This window comes from Corapipo altera, unplaced genomic scaffold (genome assembly GCF_003945725.1).
Source record: "Corapipo altera isolate COAL_440 unplaced genomic scaffold, ASM394572v1 24b, whole genome shotgun sequence".
Classification (NCBI taxonomy): domain Eukaryota; kingdom Metazoa; phylum Chordata; class Aves; order Passeriformes; family Pipridae; genus Corapipo; species Corapipo altera.
In genome coordinates this window covers 2472886-2491446 of record NW_020884888.1, presented here as the reverse complement: position 1 = coordinate 2491446, position 18561 = coordinate 2472886, and the positions used below count along the sequence as shown (strand labels likewise).

The window sequence follows — 18561 nt, the reverse complement described above, 5'->3', positions numbered from 1 at the left end:
TGAAGAGGAATGCCTCTAGCCAGGAACAAACTAAGAGCTCTTCACTATCAACACCTACACTTTATCAAAAAGGAACGTAAGCTCAGGGCTTTCACGGTTACTTCAAACCTAGTGACACAAAAACTTGAGAGAACTCTATGAATTCTGATCTTTTCCCACCAAAACATCCAATAGATTTAATAATTTAAAGAAAGATAACTGAAAAGAATGATGAGGCAATCTTGGAGCAGCCACATGACTTACAGGATTCCACACACCAGGACTAACGTTTATCATCTAACACGTACCCAGTTTTTCAACCTGCCCAATTCTTGTTCCCTATTGCTTTGCAGGCCTTCCTTGACACAAGAAAGTTTGACAGATGTTGCCTAGCACACAACCGATTCCCAAAAGTGAAACAGAAGGAAAACTATAGGCAGATTTTCCAAGAAAATAACCACTAGTTTTTCTACTTTAAAAGGGAAAAACAGCAATAATTGGATTGCTATGAAAGTTAGCTAAGGGGAAAAAAAGAAACAACCACAAAACCAAAGGAATTCCTTGCATCAGTAGGGACGTTTGGCAGGACATGAAAATTCTACAAGGGAACAAGAAGTCTCAATCCTGGGAGGAAAAAAGCATTTTGAGAAAGTGGAGCCACTGACTCAAATAAGAACCAACACTACTAAAGAGACCAGCAAGCAGACAACAAAATACTATTAATCTGTCTTGAAAGCAAAGAGGTGAGGAGTCCTCCCTCATCTACAACAAAAAAAAAAAGGGGCCTACAAACACTTAAGAAAGGCAGTATTGCAGTTAGTCTTTAATGTTCCAGGAAGAACAATGTGTCATTAAGAAAACAGAGCAGGCAGTACAGTGCCACAACAATACAAACAATCTGCTGAGATCAGAGTACACACAACTACGTCTCACCTTTATAGACTGAGAATGTGGTGGAATTTTAAATAGAAGACAATCATCAGCCAATCAACAGTCAAAGGTTCAGCCAAACAACATTTGTAAAAGCCTCATCTCTAAATAAATCCTCTCAGAACGTTGTCTAATTGAATGCCTTTACTTGTTTTGTGTTTAAACCAGGGAGCCGTTATCAAGATGCTTCAAAAAAAACCAGAACTGTCAGACTTGTTAGCTGAATCTATGTAACCCCTCCAGGAAATCAGAACTGATGTTAATATCAAAGTAATAAGTAAGCCAGTTTCCAGTTTTGTTCACAGTACAGGTGAGCTATGTAGACTTACAAAACAGAACAGTACCTTTACCAACTGTATCCAAAATCAGAAGGATACATTTTTTCACCATTTGTGGCTCCCCGTGTAATTCAAATGTTAATTTCACAATTAGCACACATTTACCTTGAGGTTTGGCTGATGTTGCAGGTTACCTGCTGTACAAAGTACAGTTGTGAGAGTCCCACCTCCTCATCTTTTTCTTGGGATACTTCAAGCAAATTACTGTTACAGATCTATCAACAAGTTAAACAAGCACTTGAAGCCGTGTGAAATCAAGAACTGAGTCCCAGATTTATGATTAAATTTGCATATACATCTAATATGGAAAAAGTTTACCTTTCTGTGCTTTGCACCACGATAGTGTGACTGAAGACTTATAGAACTCACACAAGAAACTTTACAAACCTAAAAGAGATAAAAGAAAGCACATCATCAGTTATGTTACAGATATTCTGTAGTTGGTGCCAAATAAGAACTCGAAATACACCCGTTCCTTCTCAAGGTCTTCTCCGGCTTAACAGTACACTTTGCATGACATTTAAAAGAGCAGCATACACTAAAATGACGAGAAATAGTACCCAAACCTGTTCAAATGATGTTTAAATACATGTTTAAATAAATCAGGTGAGAAGTTTTTAAGAGCTTTCCCCTTCTCTCCTACCACTCTTAAGTTTTCTAAACTTCTTCAGGGTAGAAAGCCAGCAAAAAGGGATGATCATATAGCGACTAGAAAGGAACAGAGGCAAAATTATGCCCTAGAATAACTGCAACTCCGTTCACTGTTACATCAAAGCGATCAGAGGAACAATGGAGGAAGATATCTGTATTTCATTAAGATCCACAGACACACACCATTGCAATAATTAACGGAAAACATTACAGATGTACAAATATTTCGTATTATCTTTAGCTTTAAAAAAAAGGAAAGACTAATGCATGCTAATATTGTCTACTCTTTTGACATACTGCTGCAGAACTTGAATGCGCCAGAAAAATATTCAGTGCTAGAACAATAATAGGATATTGACAAATTTAGCACGTTGCAGCCTTTAAAGACAAACGGGCCCCTGCAGCCACCTATGAGAAACACGGACCAGAGACTGGAAAGGCTACAATTAAGAACCATCACACCGCACCCCCGACGGCTCAAGAACAGCCTGAATTCACCGAACCCTGAGGCAAGCAGCTCTCCTAGAGACCGACCACGTTATTCTCCTCTCACATTACAGCTCCCCTCACTCACAGGTCTCCCACACCACACCGGGGTCACGTCGGAGAGCGCAGTCTCCGGTACCCGCACACCTCGCAATGCCCGCACTCGAGCACCCGCCCCCAAAAGCCACCAAAGAAACGCACTCACTTCGCAATAAAACACTTTCCTTTCAAATTTCGCTTTGCCGTCTTCTGCCTTAACCTCCTCAGCCACGGCGCTCATCCTGCACAGCCGGGGCGGGGAACTAACAAACCAACAACAAATCCAACTCTTGTTCGCGCGGTGCTTGCCAGCGATCACTTGGGGGCGGGGGACGCGCGTCGGGCGGATGAACTGCGTTATTATTCGATCATTTCGGCGTTATCGCTGTATTTCAGGACCAAACCACATCTCTGGCCGCCGGGACCGCCTTCCGGCGGCTCGCGCCCGCTTCCGTCACTTCCGCCACCGCCGCAGCCGCGTCCCAGGAGAGCGGCCATTGGCGGGCGGTGGCGCGCGCCTCAGCCAATGGGGAGCCAGCGGGCACGGCGGCCCGGGGGCGTCTGCTCTTTGTCTGTGTGTCCGTCTGTCCGCTCCCGGAGCGCCCTGGAGGGCTGGGGGCGGGCAGCGCCGTGACGGGCTGAGAGAGGATTATGGGGTCAGCTCAGGCATCGATGGAGGCTGGGGCCAAGCCAGGGGGGATGCTGGGACCAGTTTTGGTCTGAGTGGGTGCTGGGACCAGTTTAGGATGGATACCGGGACCAGGTCAGGATGGATACCGGCACCTGTTCAGGCCAGGGTGGGCTCTGGGACCAGTTTAGGATTGATATTGGGACCAGCTTAGGACAGAGTGAGCGCTGGGAGCAGTTTAGCATGGGTACTGGGACCAGTTCAGGAGGGGAGCTGGGAGGAGTTCAAGGGGAGGATGCTGGGGGGGATACTGGGACCCGTTGAGGCCGAGAGGATACTGGGACCTTTTCAGCCCAGAGTGGGTACCAGGACCAGTCTAGGCTGGATACTGGGACCAGGTCAGGGTGGATACCTGGACCAGGTCAGGCCAGGGTGAATGCTGGCACCAGTGTAAGGTGGATACTGAGTCCAGTTCAGGCTGGGGAGCAGGTACTGGGACCAATCCAGAGCAGATACTGGGAGGGGCCCAGGGTGGGCAGGTGCTGGAACCAGTCCAGAGGGGATATTGGGAACCAGCTGAGATTGGGAACTGGCACCAGTCCCAGGGTGGGGGCCCAGTGGGGGAAGGTTTCTGGGCCCGGTGTGGGGAAGGGGCAGGAAACACACACAGCAGCGGCTTTAATTTAAATGCAAATATTTTATTTTAAAATGTCTCAGCTTTACACTTCTGGCTGGTAATAAATGTAAAATATAATTTAAGAAGTACGCTTGAAAGTTCCTTCTAAAAGCAGGCTGAGGAGACAGTACAAAACACAACAGAAAAGTGCTCCAGGTTCAAACAACATGCCAAAACATCAGATCCACAGCTCACTGCCTGGTTTTATTTAGCCATAAATATAGGTATGTTAGTGATACACTGTGACACCCATGATACTCATATACATGAAGCAGCACAGCTGGTGGTGGTCATTGGGTTACAGGTTACTCAAGGTGATCCCACAGGATTCCCTGGGTTGGCTGCCCCGGGGCTGGGGGGAGGCTGTGCCTGCCCTGCCACTGGGCTACCAGAACGCTTCACCTCTCCAAGTGGGCAACATGCACGCCCCAGTCGTGTGCCCCAAAGCAGGCATCGCCTGCCTCATCTAGCACATTTTCCAGTAGTGCTGGAGTGGTCGTGGTGTTCTTTCCAGAAATACACCCTCCCCCCAAAAAAAGATTTGGGGGAATCATGGAATGCCAGATAATTGAAAACACTGCATTGTACATGCCATGTAATGCTTCCATGCCTTTCTTTATTAAAGAAAAATTACAAATTAGAAGTGCAATTGCACAGTGAAAGAATACATGTGTAGAAAAAAAAATGAGAGAAGCAAAAAGGAGAAAATAGGTTCCTTGATTTTTTGGAAGAGATATCATCTCTAAAGAAAAAAGGATTTAACTGCATATATATATATACTTGCAGAACTGAACTGTTGGTGGTAGGTCAGAGTTTCTTGACAGTACAGTCCCCTGAAGAAAGTTTCACCAGCAAAGTGACCTTTTTGTGCTTTAGGAGTACAACTGTAATTAGTGAGTACCTCTGTCTTAATAATGAGGGCAGGGAGAAATAAGGGATTGCACTTGTGCTTAACACTGTTCTTTTGGCAAAACTTTTGAAGTATGCCTAAAGTGGAAATAAAGCTACAGACACAGAAAACAGAAAGGGTGAAGACCAAAATGTACCATCCTATATAACTAAAAAGGTGGAAAAGGTAGAGGAAGTAAAAGGAACTGCCTTTAAGCAAAAAAGCATTCTTTGGTTTTGTTAAGAAGGAGTTGAAGAGGTGTAAGGAAGGACCCTTCAAGAAGAGGGAAGCTTGTTGACCATATAGAATAAGAATCTTCTATAAGATAAGAGTAGAAACAAACTGAATACTGTTACTGAGAATTGAGATAACTTTTGCCTTTTTGAAGTTCATTCTTAGATCCGCAAAATTAAAAAAAAACCCAAAAAAATTTTGTTTACGCACAGCAGTTGATGCTTGCCTTTCCTTATTTCACATCTTAAATGAACAAAGGAAGGATACATATGGTGCAAAAGTTAAAAAAAAAAAAAAAAAAGAAAGAAGAAAAATATTCAGAAGGGAGAGCTGACACCCTCCTGTGGTGCAAAATGAGGAGCTCTACACCAGAACTTCACCTGACTTTTTTTAACATAGCCTTTTAATTAGTTAAATACAATCACTAAAACTAGCTAAGCAGCTGATGTTCTTTCTCTTGCCTTCTATCACATCTTTGTATTAGTCACTGGAATACCATAATTCCACCAGTAAAAATGTGAAACTGGAGCTGTTTCTGTAGCCCTGTTGCATGAATGAAATCCTGAAAAACTTCAGTCTGCACAGTTGGAGCATCAGCTTCGCAATTACCAGCAGCAAGAGAGTTAATGCACACATTGGATTTGCCAGAGTTTGGAAGACTAACCCCAGGAAAAGAACAAAAGTGCTTCATGTCTCCTAGAATGATGTTTTCAGTCTGATTGAGAAATGCAACTTAACATTGAATTGCCTCAATCCTTGTTTTCAAAAAATTATTTTTAGCCTAAAAATTATAACAGTTAAAAAATCAGAAAAAAAAATAAGGACATTATTTCAGACAACAGAGTTGTTAACCGTGTGTGAAGAATTAATTACGTGTGTGGTCACAGAATAATTACACCTTAGTGACAATATATAGCAATCATGGTGATCTTTTCTTTCCCCAAAATTGCTCTTAACAATTATTTTTTTACTTTTCCTCCGAATGTCCACTCAAAGAAAGTTTTTGCCTAAGCACAAGCAAGTGCTTGGATCTCCGTATGTTTGGGGGTTTTTTTAAAAAAAGTATTTTGTGGGTTTAGTGTATTTTCCAGCCTATCGCTTATGACTTTCTTCAGAGGTGCTTCTGATAGCATTATAGGGAAATGTATCCCTTATGACAAAATCATATGCCACATGTCATTAAAATATGATAAAGGTGTATTTTTCAGGGTGGTAGTGTCTATGGACATAAGCTACGGGGTGCAGCCCTTTTGTATGAATCTCCTTCAGATAGATAAAAGCCTTGTGACTAAATCCTGAGCATGGCCACCAGCACTATCTCTTGCTCACTATATGTTACAAATGCCTGTTTCAATTGTGACATGTGATTTCACACAGGACTTTGCAAGATTTAAAAGAGGAAAAGAAACTCCAGGTAGTGAATCTGCTGTTCTTATGAGAAATTTTCTAAAATCTAGTTTAGGTGTAGGGATTTTGTCTCAGTATGATCAGAAAGGTATTTCCATTTTTAATGTTTACACTAAGAGAGTAGAGAGAAAGAGAGGAAAAGAGCAGAAAGAGAAGGAAAGAAAAATAGAACAACGGTTCTATACCCCTGTCATTCTGAGTTTGTTTTTTTAGTTACATGACACTCTAATGAAAGAAAATTAGTATGTTAACATTTTTTACCACTACCTAAGGCAATGTATGTATCTATAGGTAGGGGAAATGATGTCTTTTAACTATTTCAATTAAAATGTTGCAACTTGTTATGACAAAATAATGGCTTCTCTGAAAAAACTGCTGTGGGTGAGGCTGTCCTATTTAAATTCCAATATGGCTTCAACGTAAAGAGCAGCAGAAGCTGATCTTATCCCACAGAATATTCCTTGCCTCAGGCTTGTTGCCTCTCAAGTATTTTAAGCACTAGGAATTTCTGGAAGAATTGCACATGCCCTGTCAATCTCAATACTATATCAAAGGACGAGCACCTAAAGCCTTACTGAACTTGCTAATGCTCAAATGTCAGACTTCCCTATATCATCCAGAGCAGACTCAGTTCTAATAATTTTAAGAATACATCGCTGTGTTCTAATAAAGTGTGGTTAAATCATAGAGATATACTTTGCATTACCATGCTACAATCAAGGAGTAGGAAGTTAAGTCTTTCCTACAGAGAATTTAGGTACAGTCCCTTAATCTTTCATTTCCCAAGTTAAATCTCCAAGCTGAGGACAACTGAAACAAGTTTACCACTTGCACAGTGCTGCTCTCACTCAGATTTTTTGAAACAAAGCTTACTTAGGCGTCCAAAGCCTCTAAAGTGAATATAAATTACTTATTGTGTTATCTACAGTGGAGGTCTGCCACAGTTTCAGTCACTGGTGTAACTGCAGGAAAATTCACTCTTTTTTCTGTACAAATTTACCTGTATGTCAAATCATGTTGTTTTTCAGTAAAAATAGTGGCTTTCAATGGTGTTGGACTAGTATTTTTATGATGCTCGGCAGCTGGCAGCTGAAATCAGGCCACATTCTCAGTAAAGTCAAGACCTTGATCAGCAGCTGTGGCACTGATGATAGTCTCTGCTACCTGTGGACCAAGTAACGTCTCAGGGGGAAACACCTTCTCACAGCTTTTAGAACTGCTTACCTTCCACACCAAAAAATATCCTCCCCAAAGATCAGAGAATTCATTCTGTCTCACCCTCTGGAGAATTTATGGCTAAGAAGTTTGAATTCTATTATCTGTCAGGCATTTCTTTCAGCCTGAATGCTCCAAGTTCCTATTAGGTAACTGTTTGACTAGGCATTTCTTCTACAAGAATATTTTTTTTATTGTTGCTACAATAAATACATTGGGAGGCTCCTGAAACAGACCTTAGGGCTGCGCTTGAGGGATAGAAACACCAGTTCATTAAGAATATAATCTAAATAAAAGTGATCGAAAACATCTGCAACACTACTTGTCAGTGCTAGTTTTTAAACTAATACCAAAGCAACAACAACAACTAAGAAAATGTAACCATTTTAAAGAACTGCTCTGTCTTTCATGCTATTTACTTGTCAGTGTCAGGGGGTCATTAATGTCTGCATACAAAAAGGTTTTATAAGATTGAATCAGTGGCAATTTAACAGGGTATAAGGTACAATGCCATGTGAGATTTCAGTCCAGACTCAGTCCAGGGCAGATGTCGTGGGGAGAGGATGAAGGAGTAACATCTGTGCCTTAAACACAAATAGGAAGAGATCCTTTTTATGTGGTAATTTCCTCTGTTCTTCCCAAGAACTTAGAAAGAACTGATCTTTGTTTACCATCAACAGTGGTTAACAATTGTCCAAAAAGTGGATAAACTGCTAATTTCTTGATAAGACCAGTTCTTGGGAAACTGCAGCACTGCATGTGTGATAACTTAGACTAGGAAGAATTCCACTGATACCACTTTTTTTCATGTGAGACCTGAAATAACAACTCTGCCACAAATTAAGTGGGCTAAATACAAATGCAATGTGCAGGATAAGTGAGTTTTTCTTGGGTTCGGACTTTACGGAATTATAAGGAAATAAACCTGACTTTATGGAATTATAAGGAAACAAACCCTACTGCATTTGCACAGCGGGGAGTCAGAATGCGATATCTCACTTTTGAGTCACATTCATCCTTCCTCCTAAAGGACCATTACATCTCTTGTATCAGATTAGATTGCCTTACATGCAGAAGCTTCATCTACCTCTGTAATATCAATCAAGATGCGTAAAATGTATCTAGGCTAGTTGGAAATATGAGAAAAATAATTCTAACTGAAATAAGCCCGAAATGCCCTAGAGTAGACAGAGTTATGTCAACAAAAAAAGCATTTATTCTGTAACAAGGGGAATTTTAGAGAACGTTTGTTGTTAGTATAAATTGCTTCTGCACTGAAAAGAGAAATCTGGCTGGTATATTTCTCCCACTGTCATCACGCCGGGGAATATTTCTAAGCACAGACAAGTAATTCAGTGGCACAGCCCTCTACAGAATTGCACCTGATGTAACCACTCCCATCATGCAAAATGGTGCCAGCATGTCCAGATCAAGGTAATAGTGTTCTACAGTCATGTTTCATGACAAGAGAAGGTTCAAGGTAGTGTGAAAGGAAGCCCACGTAATCTCATTCAGGAGGGTGTGACAGTGATTCCATGTGTGGAATTAAATGAGCAGCTTTTCAGCGGTCATGCAGAAGTGTCCTCCACTTGACCCCAGTCATCTATTCCCACACTACCCTGTCTCCCCATTATCTCATTTCTACCAGACAGCTGCGTAAGGAGCTGGACTGGGGAATATTACATGGTTCATGGCACAACCCTTCCAGTAGTTACGAGACCACAGCAGAGTGTCTGGCACCAGGACATAAGCAGTGCCACCGCTACATGCCAAGCAAAGGACTATGAGAGTAACTCTGAGAGTCTAAAAGAACAGATGGTCATAATTACGTAGCTAGTGAATCAATGAGGCAGAGGTTGTGCAGCAATGCTGATTTATGGCAGTCTCAGTCTTCATTAGTAACCAGTTTTCTCCCCCACAGGTACTTTTGCAATTTGGCTTGGATTTCTGTGATGTGAACAGTGATGCACTGGAGTGGTGTAAATTCCACCACTGCAGTCCAGCTTCAGAATGTTACATTGCACCCACTGGCGGGAGTACTAAGGCAAGGATCAAGACTGTCTCAAATAAGAGGCAGCACATAGCCAACAGGGAACTGATTTACCTCTAACACAAAAAAGCTAATATTCTCATGGCTTGGATATGGCCAGCCGGACTATGACAGATTTAACTTGAGCTACAATAAGATGTTACTGAACTCTTTGCTGTCCAGTCTTACTTTCTGCTAGGAATACTGCCTTGTGCAGGACAGTCATCAGGAAGTTCCACTTCAGTGCAAAGTGCAGCATTTCTGATCAAACTGTTCATAAGCACTTAGCTTACGTGCAGAGAATATGTATCTTTATATATGCCAACTCTAAAGAACAGGCAGTAATTTCTATCAGAAAAGACAGATAGTCTTGGGGAAGAGCAGCCTCCTAGGTGCAGAACCATCGCACTTCCTGAAGACTACACTTATAACACATATTTATAGCATTTGGGAGAATTTTATGCCACTCTTCTGGCCACACCCTTAATGACTAATAGATATAGAAATGAAGACATTATAATTATTTATAACACTTTAAAAAAGAAAACATTCATTGTAGGCCTTCTTTCAAAGAGCACATATACATCTAAGCATTTTTTTAAATGATGTAGTCTTTATACAGGTGAAGTTGATATAAAGTTGAAATAGTGCAATTTTAAAACAAAAGTTAGTGCAGGAGTCAAACTACAACAACAACAACAAAACCCAAAATATAAGTTGTAGATTTTTTCTTTTTGTTGTGGAAATACATTACTACATGGGTTCAGAGAAAAGAATACACTCTGTTTTCAAAAGCACTTAAGTGCACCAAAGTGCTTTTGAAAGGTATACATCCACCAGTTAGCCCTCAGTGAGATTAAGATTTTCTTTTGGGATTGAAACTAGGATGCTTCTGAAAATAATCTTAGTATGGGATTCAGTTTTGATGTCAGATGATGTCTAACAAACTGCTACCAGTCAAATAGATACTGTCAAATAAAAAAGTGCATTTCCTTTGTTAATGTTACAAGTAAAACCAAGGGAAACAGTTGGAGAAATACTTTCTTCTCAATTACATTTAACAACATTTTGTAACTCATTTAAAGAAGTGGATTACATCCCATTGTTCAGTTTTTCAGATAGCAATGTGAAAGTCTGATTACTTTAAAATGGAAAAATATGGATTCTAAAACATTAATATTATCAAGAAAACTCAGTAATAACTTCACTTTGAAAAGAAATAATTTCTAATGCATTTTATGAAAGTCAGTTTTTTTAATACGGTCCTTTGTTGGGAAGCCCTTACCATCAATTCAGTGTTGAGATGAAGGAGTAGCTGATCTTTCTTATTAGAGTAGAAAAAAAAATTAAAAAGCAAAAGCTCCTAGGCTAAACTGGCCACACTGAAGACCATAAACATCTTTGATTTGCACAGAGGCATCACATCAGCTTGAGAAAAACAAACAGGACAAAAGCAGGAAACAGAAATTTCTAGACCTTGGTAATACACTGTAGACAAGAAAGGAAAGAAGATAAAGACAAATTATCAGGTATACCTGTGCAGCAAGTAATGATTATTTTTCTCTGCCTGAGGTTTTGTCTTTCTTTTCTCTTTCCAAAGATCAGTAAAAGAAAGGTGGTAGCAGGGGTAGGATGTGTGTGTCTGTGTCTGTTTTTCTCACACACAGGTGCACACACACTTTCAAAATCTTTCGAGTGGCTTTTAATTTTAGTAACTCTTAACCCAACTGGAAGAGAATCTACAACTTCTTGCTTTTAACATTATAAATATTTCAAATGTTATAAAATCTATTGCAAAAATGTACATTCAGTGGTTTTATGAGGCACAGGACCTGCTAATGTATTTTCAGGGAAGCTCACATGTACTCTGTTCTGTCCACTGTTGGACAACGGTGGAGAATCCAGGGGCTCACGCTTGATTGCTTGAACCAAGCAAGGGTTTTTAAATTCACACGGCATTTTGAACACCTCATTATTCTGCTCTTTCTCCTCCCCTGGGCTGGGGCTGTAGAAATGGCCATAGCAAGCTGTGTGCGGCAAGTCGGGCATGCTTTCCAGACACATGGAGGAGTTCTGAGGGCAAAATGGGGCCACCTCCTTGTTACGTGAACCCTTGCAAGATCTGTTCAAGTTTAGGTTGTTTGGATGATTTGCTACGATGCATTGCCAGTTGTGTGGCGTGTAAAGGCAGTGCCTTGGCTTCTGACAAGGCAAGGCTGGCTCACAGAGGTCCGGTTCCATTTTGAGGTGCACTCTACTGGGGTAACTGTATGCCTGCTTTCTCACCGAGCCATTCTCATCCAGCCATACTCGGTTTTGCGACATCAGGTAGTTATCAGCAATGTTTTCAGAATCAGAATCATATTCCATTTTGATAGGCATCTCCAAGGGAACAGCTGTGTCATAGAGAGACTCTGAGGATATTAATGGTCTCTGCAGTTTCAGATGGTCTGTCACATAGTTCTCTGCACAACGCTGCTGGACACCCGAGTAAGACGGGCTGTTTTCTACACTTCCCCAGTGGGAAGGACAAGATGATGCCAAATTTAAGAAATTTTGGTCTCTGTTGTAGAATGATCCAGCTTTCCTGTTTGAACACGTGTTCATTCGCTGGCTCATAGAACAAGAGCTCGAGTTTCTTAAATTCCAGCTGCTGTTTGTGGTGCAGTTGTTTTGAATGCCTAAAACTGAAGTGTTAGAACTGAGAGATTCCTCTTGCATAAAACACTCACCGTTAGTATGAGGTTCAAACTTCACTTTTACATTATCTTGCTCATTTTTTACTGCTGTCCAGTTAAGATGCTTCCACTGGCCCAGAGTTTCAATGGCACTGTTACGGGAAAGACCCTCCAGGTTTCCTTTCAAACTGGCAAAACCACTTAGTATCTTCAGTTGTTCATCTTCTTCCCTTTCGATAACAGTAGAAAAAAAAATGCAGTCAGTCAGAGGTTTCAAAATTGTTGTTTTCTGGGATATAAACAGAGTGGCTTAACGTATGTGACAAGCAGTATTTTGTCCTCCATATGGGACTTGCACACTCTTGTCCATATAACCTTTGCATTTGCTCCAGAGTAAAAAAGAATGTCCCTGAATCTGGGCATCAGTGTGTGTGCACAACTACCTTTCTGTGGCACTGTTTCATTTAAATTCTGTCACACATTCTTTCTTCCATTTCAGATGCACAGTTCACAAAGACCTTAAATATTGTAGTGACGTACGATAATTACCTTACACTTCTGTTCTTCCCTTAAAATGTATCTAAATAATATTTGTGTGTAGAAAATTCTAGAGATAAAATAGAACTAGTATCTTAAATGAGATGTATTTTGTTAACAAAGAACTATTTGGACACATAAGAACTTTCTGATCCAAGTGATTTGAGGGAAAACCATGGGGATCTTATATTTTGAGAATGCAGAGTTAGCTGAGAGGAAATCAAATGCATGAATTAAATGTCTGAATAGTAACAGATATTCATATTGGGTAGAGGTTTGTTTTACGTATCTTACTTAATTTATGTTGTCTTTTGTTTCTAAGATGACCAGTGATTTAATTTTCCATGATCTCTAGCTGAAGTACTCAACATTAGTGAAGAGGTCTGGCAGAGGATGTTGCCTGAGCATTTCCATGCCTGATGCAGCAGTTTTCAGAACATGGGGTCCAAATCTAGAGGTTCAGGTCTTGAATTCACTAAGGTGCTGATTCCCAATCAGGCAGGATCAGTGCTACAAAACCACGCTATCCCTCTCCAAACAGGAAGTGGACATCTCAATAAGAAACCGACCGTGAAAACCTGAAGAGCTAGTAAGGGGCTTAGAAGGCTTTTTCGTAGCTCGTAAAAGAACTATTTCCTTGGGCATCGAATCAATGTGCAAGTATAGGATTTTCCAGTAGAGGGAGTCCCTGTTGTTACAAAGAGAGAACGTCCCGCTGAAAGAAATGTACAACACGAAAGGAGAACATTTTCTCTCTCTCTTTTTTTAAAATGAGGTATTAAATATTTTTGAGTTCTCTTCTAAATATTGTTATTTTTATTATTGACGGGATTGAGATGCAAATGATCTGATACAAGTTTGCTGCAGAGCTAGCTGCTCAGAAAATGAGTAAATTGGGAAGCGAAGGACTGAACAAAATGCAGTAGTCAAAAAAAGTTAAACCCCCAAATGAAGAGTTTTACAGTGAAACAGTATCTACTGAAAATTCTCCAAAAGAATGTATGTTTCCAGGAAGACAGCACATAGTTTAACAAAAAAAAAAAAAGTAGTAGCAAGTACAAAGTCTATTGCAGACTATCAGGAAAACAGAACTGAATATAATAGCCAAGGCCAACTCCTGTAATACTTCAGTCTGTGGGAACTATCAAGCACAAAGGAAGGATTTTAACCACTCACAGGGTAAAAATGTAACTAAATAAACCAGTTTAGAAGTAGAGATGCGAATACAAGAAACAACGCCTTTTAATCTGCTTCTTAATAAACTTCTTTCTCTCACGTGGCAAGGTAATGTTTGTGCTATCCCAATAAGCATGAAGTGTTCCAGCATCCTCAGGTGGGAGCTCCTCTGCTATTCATGTGGATCCTGGGACATACACTGCCTGCAAGGAGTATCTACTCTATTTTTCATTTATTTCTTCCGTCTGCAATGCATTCTAAAGGAAAAAATCTGTAAATAGCCCCATTTTAAACACTGGGCCAGATAGTGGCTATGTACAACTCTCAGTCCCTTATTCAGTCCACTCTCTTATCGTCTACCTCAGAGTACCTGGAAGAGATATCTCAACAAGGCCCACAGGAACTGAACGGACAATCCCACGGGGGAACGATGAAAAGTCTATTTGGGAGGAAAGAGTAAAACTAATCTGAGAGGTCCTCTTTCAATGCAAATCTGTGAGATTAGTTTACAGTTCATGATTGAACCTACAAGCAACTAGATGTATCTGCCTACAAACATACAATGAATATGAATACACTTCTTGAGATTATGTTGCATATACACAACTAAAAACATGAGTTCAACTGTCATCCATAAAGAAAATAAAAGTTTAACATAATTAAATGTTGACATGTATAAAAACTAGGACTCTAGGTTTTCAGCTGCAAAACAAAACCACAAAATACATTTTAGTGCAAGAAAGTTAAAACATAGTAATAATCAAGCATTTTGTTTCTGTCTTAGTATGTACGTACACTCAACTTCAGAAGAAAAAAAACCCTGAAGAGAGAAAATCCATATTGTTTAATATTATAACAGCCATTTTGTATGTTCCAAGATAGAAATGGATTTCCTTACCATAAGTAAACTAAATTCTTCTCATTTAGCTCTTCTCTTAGGTCACTACAGTCCTTTTAAAAATTTCATACATAAAGAATACATTAATTTTTCTGAATTTTATCTTTCAGTACTGCAAAATATACTTACTTTAACATTTGCTGTTGGGCAAGGACATATTCTGAACAACCACTTCGATACAGAAGTTGAGTGTTAGCTTGAACCCAGACCCAGTGATCTTCATTTGTTTGTACTTTGACTAGAGAAATGCCATTTTCTCCGTTATTCTTTGCTATACAATTTAAAAGAAAATCTATTTTAATACAAGCAGTATTGAATATTTTCTCTTACCTAAACTACAGGTGAATGTTCACAGGTTTCTTTGCTGCCCTGGAATCATCAGCATAGGAGAGTTACAAAATGAGGCAAAGTACATTTTAAAACTAAACTGTGAAAAGCCTAATGAGGCACCTCAACTGTAACCAAGGATTTTTCAGTATTACTCATTCCTTATAATTTTTTCCTCTCGGTAGTAGTAGTACTATACCAACAGGAAAATTCATGAAAAATGGGGCTATAAGAGAGGAATGGTTTTAAAGACATTAAAGATTTCCAGCAGATATGATAGAAAGATGAGTACAATTCTGCTTAAGAAGTTGCCCAGTGAGGTAGACTCACCATCAAAATTTTATCAATTGTAAAATCTGAAATACAGCGTAGACTCATAATTTTTCCACAACCCAGCACTGGAAAAACATGAGTCAAAGCTGCAAACAAATCATGAGTTTTAAAGACAATGCATTCTAATTTTCCTCTGTTTTCTAATCTTTGGGGAAAACTAGCATTTGTAACATATCATCCAGTTTTCGTCAGAGGGATAGATATTGATATTAATTATTATGGTTTTCACATAATCTTATTAAATTCAGTGCTGTCACTCTCAGGAAAGCATACATTGAGTATTCTTTTTTCCTATGATTGTTTATTTCTCTGTAAACTTTCTGCCCACTCTGAAATCACAGACTGATTCAGCATTATATTTTGAGGTGGACAATTTTTTTTTTTCATCTTTTTTTTTTAAAGAAGAGTTGTTAGAGAGAAGCAAAAAGGGAGCACTGGGACCAAAACCTGAAAATCCTAGCAAGAGGAAATAAGATAAGGCACTTTTTTCCATAAACTGGATGTAATCCAGAAGTACTTAGCAGACACACCTTTGATTTGGTTTTCAGCAATCTGTAATGCATTAGTGAAAGTGGCAGTTTCATGATGACTGTTTCTTCCATACAATTCTGTTGCTTCACACAGCCCTGAACTGCCTTTCGAACTGGAGCTGTAGAGGACAGAAAAGGTGGAAAATTCCTTGTCAGTGGATGACAACACAGTAGAATCACAGACTCTGAAAGATACGATCTTCAAGCTGTTGACCATTAGCAAAGACTTCTAGTTTAAGTACATAGTAACTAACACTAAATAATTATCTGTTTCCTGCATCATTCAGTTGCTCAAACTAGTGTGTCACTGGGTTTCTGTATCCAATTAAGAGGAACAGCTATGTTTAGGAATATTCTACCCATGACTATGTCTGGAACAATAAATTTCAGCTTGAATTGAGACAAATGCTGTGTATACTCTCCTCTGCCTATTCAAAGTACATTTGAGGTACATACATCACAGTGACCAGCAATGCATTTAAGAGTAAGACTTCAATTTGCAATAATTGCTATAATTATTTAAATGGATTTCTTCCAATCTTTAGTTGAAAATGCATATTAGGGCTTGAAAAGACTGCAATGTCTGTAACGCTGCTTTACAGATGTTTCCCTCTGTTAAAACCATCAGGAAAAAAAGTGCTACATAAGTTTGCCCACATCCTTGGCTACCATGCTTCAGGCCTGAACCAAAGGAAACACTGAAGATAAATGAGTGCTTCATTCTGGTCAAATCCTTGGCCACTGTCCAGTCAGATAGCAAAACCTAAGTAAAGCACCTCTCTTCTAGGAGCTGAATTCTGATCATCAGTTAATTTCACCTGGGTCTCTGAAAAAACTAGCAAGTGGAAATGACTTTCCAACTCTACTCCAAAAGCCTGCATATTCCATTATACCAGCCTTCCAGCAAGTTCTTGTCAAAAGCATGTATGTTCTAAAATCACATTATACGTCTGGATAGTGAATCCACACATATACAAATATAACCTAAATAAAAGCCAAATTATGATACTGTTGGTCATACTGATGAGCATTTTGCTTCACAGCAATCGACCTCATTACAGTAAGGTTATATTTAACCAAATAAGGGAAAACATAATCCTAGCTCCAAACATCAACTAAAATTCAATCATAGAAGAGTAACAAAACTGAATGTTAGGAAGGAAATGAGTTTGAACACAATCTGTCCAAATTTTTTGTGATGGCGACCAAATTATCACGCCCAAGCCATTTAGTGCAATTATAAACTTACGTGTTCATAAAACTTCTATTGAAAGATAAATGCATACACCAAGTACAACTCATTAGCCTCTATGTGAACACCCCTACACACGCACAGTCAGCTTTCTGAAGTTTTCCTTTTCCTTTGTTTATTAACAAAATACTCAGGTCCAAATAATTGTGTTACCAGAAGATACTTAAACTTGAAAACTCCCAGTAAAAAAACTTTTTCTTTTCCGTTTTTAAGGCTAATAGAATGACTTTGCTAAATTGGTAACTTCTGAAGGTGAGGAAGATATCCTAATGTTTCATTTTTTAATATAAAATTTTATATATAGTAATAAAATATTTAACATATATTATATATAAACTACAATATATTGTATTTTCTTGCATTATATTGTATTGTATTATATCATATTATATTATGATATAATCATAATCTATTATCTTTGTTTTATATTAAACAGTTAAATCCAGACAAATTATTCACTTTTCTAAGAAAGAGTTTAAGAGTTACTTAACATAATTTGTGCTTTTTACATGCTTAATAAACATGAAGTCCATAAATGCCAAAGGATTAATTAGTAAATACTTTGTGTTTGCTGCTGTTCCATCATCAGCTTTATGTTTTGCTTTCACAAGTAGGCTTTTCATCTTCATCTCTGTCACAGAAGGGAGCAGAAGTGGTACCACTATGCAGAATAAGGACAGCTGAGGTGGCAATATTGTTCCTGATGAGGACTTTTTCCTTTGTCCAAAGAGAAACTTAAGTTTGCCTTGGAACTGCATTGTCTGGTATGCGAAAGAAAAAATATATATATATATATGTTAAGCATTTAGTGTATAAACACTTAAAATGCTAATACAACCTATGGACCATGTTATTTAACACCAAAACCTGTTTTGAATCAGAGATTAAAACTAGGAATTTCATTATCTTCGTATAATTTAAACCATGCCACTTCAGAGGCATGGTGGGCGGAGATTCTATCAACACTAAAATGAGACATTTGAAGACGGTTGATTTTTCCTCTCTCTCCTGTGCACTCAAAGTAGAAGTTCTGTGTTACCCTCTGGTCGCCGAGACGGGCAGTGTATAGTGTATAGTGCTGCAAACAGCTTTTTCTGCCGTACCTCACTGAGGCTGGAACCATTATTTTTCCATACTCTGTTCTCTCCAGTGAGATGGTTTCTTAGTTTTTTTTCCTCTTGCTCTATACTTTCTCTGGACTGGCACAAGCCAAGGACTGTGCAGACAGACGCCAAGAGAAAAGGTAGGCTCAAGATAGCCAGATACAAAGTACATAGCTTGAAAGGAACCATCCATCCCTGCCTCAGAAGGCAGAGATCAAGCTAATAG

General features: G+C 39.3%; 2 protein-coding genes across 4 annotated transcripts in view; both read right to left on the bottom strand.

Moving 5' to 3' along the window:
• LOC113947493 overlaps nucleotides 1-2870 on the bottom strand; it is a 30491-nt gene extending 27621 nt beyond the window's left edge. For 2 of the 3 annotated variants that reach the window (XM_027644086.1, XM_027644087.1), the window contains exons 1-2: nucleotides 2590-2870; nucleotides 1566-1634 (exon numbers count right to left, since the gene is read on the bottom strand). In XM_027644086.1, the coding sequence (XP_027499887.1) occupies nucleotides 1566-1634; nucleotides 2590-2664 (144 nt within the window). In that variant the 5' untranslated portion in view covers nucleotides 2665-2870. The remainder of the gene's footprint in view (nucleotides 1-1565; nucleotides 1635-2589) is intronic. The other variant, XM_027644088.1, reaches the window with a different exon arrangement.
• Nucleotides 2871-11289: 8419 nt separating this feature from the next.
• The window catches only part of AHRR (aryl-hydrocarbon receptor repressor), an 86483-nt gene continuing 79211 nt past the window's right edge, over nucleotides 11290-18561 (bottom strand). The window contains exons 8-11 of the mRNA XM_027643989.1: nucleotides 17794-17993; nucleotides 15981-16099; nucleotides 14920-15061; nucleotides 11290-12409 (exon numbers count right to left, since the gene is read on the bottom strand). Of these exons, the coding sequence (XP_027499790.1) occupies nucleotides 11290-12409; nucleotides 14920-15061; nucleotides 15981-16099; nucleotides 17794-17993 (1581 nt within the window). The remainder of the gene's footprint in view (nucleotides 12410-14919; nucleotides 15062-15980; nucleotides 16100-17793; nucleotides 17994-18561) is intronic.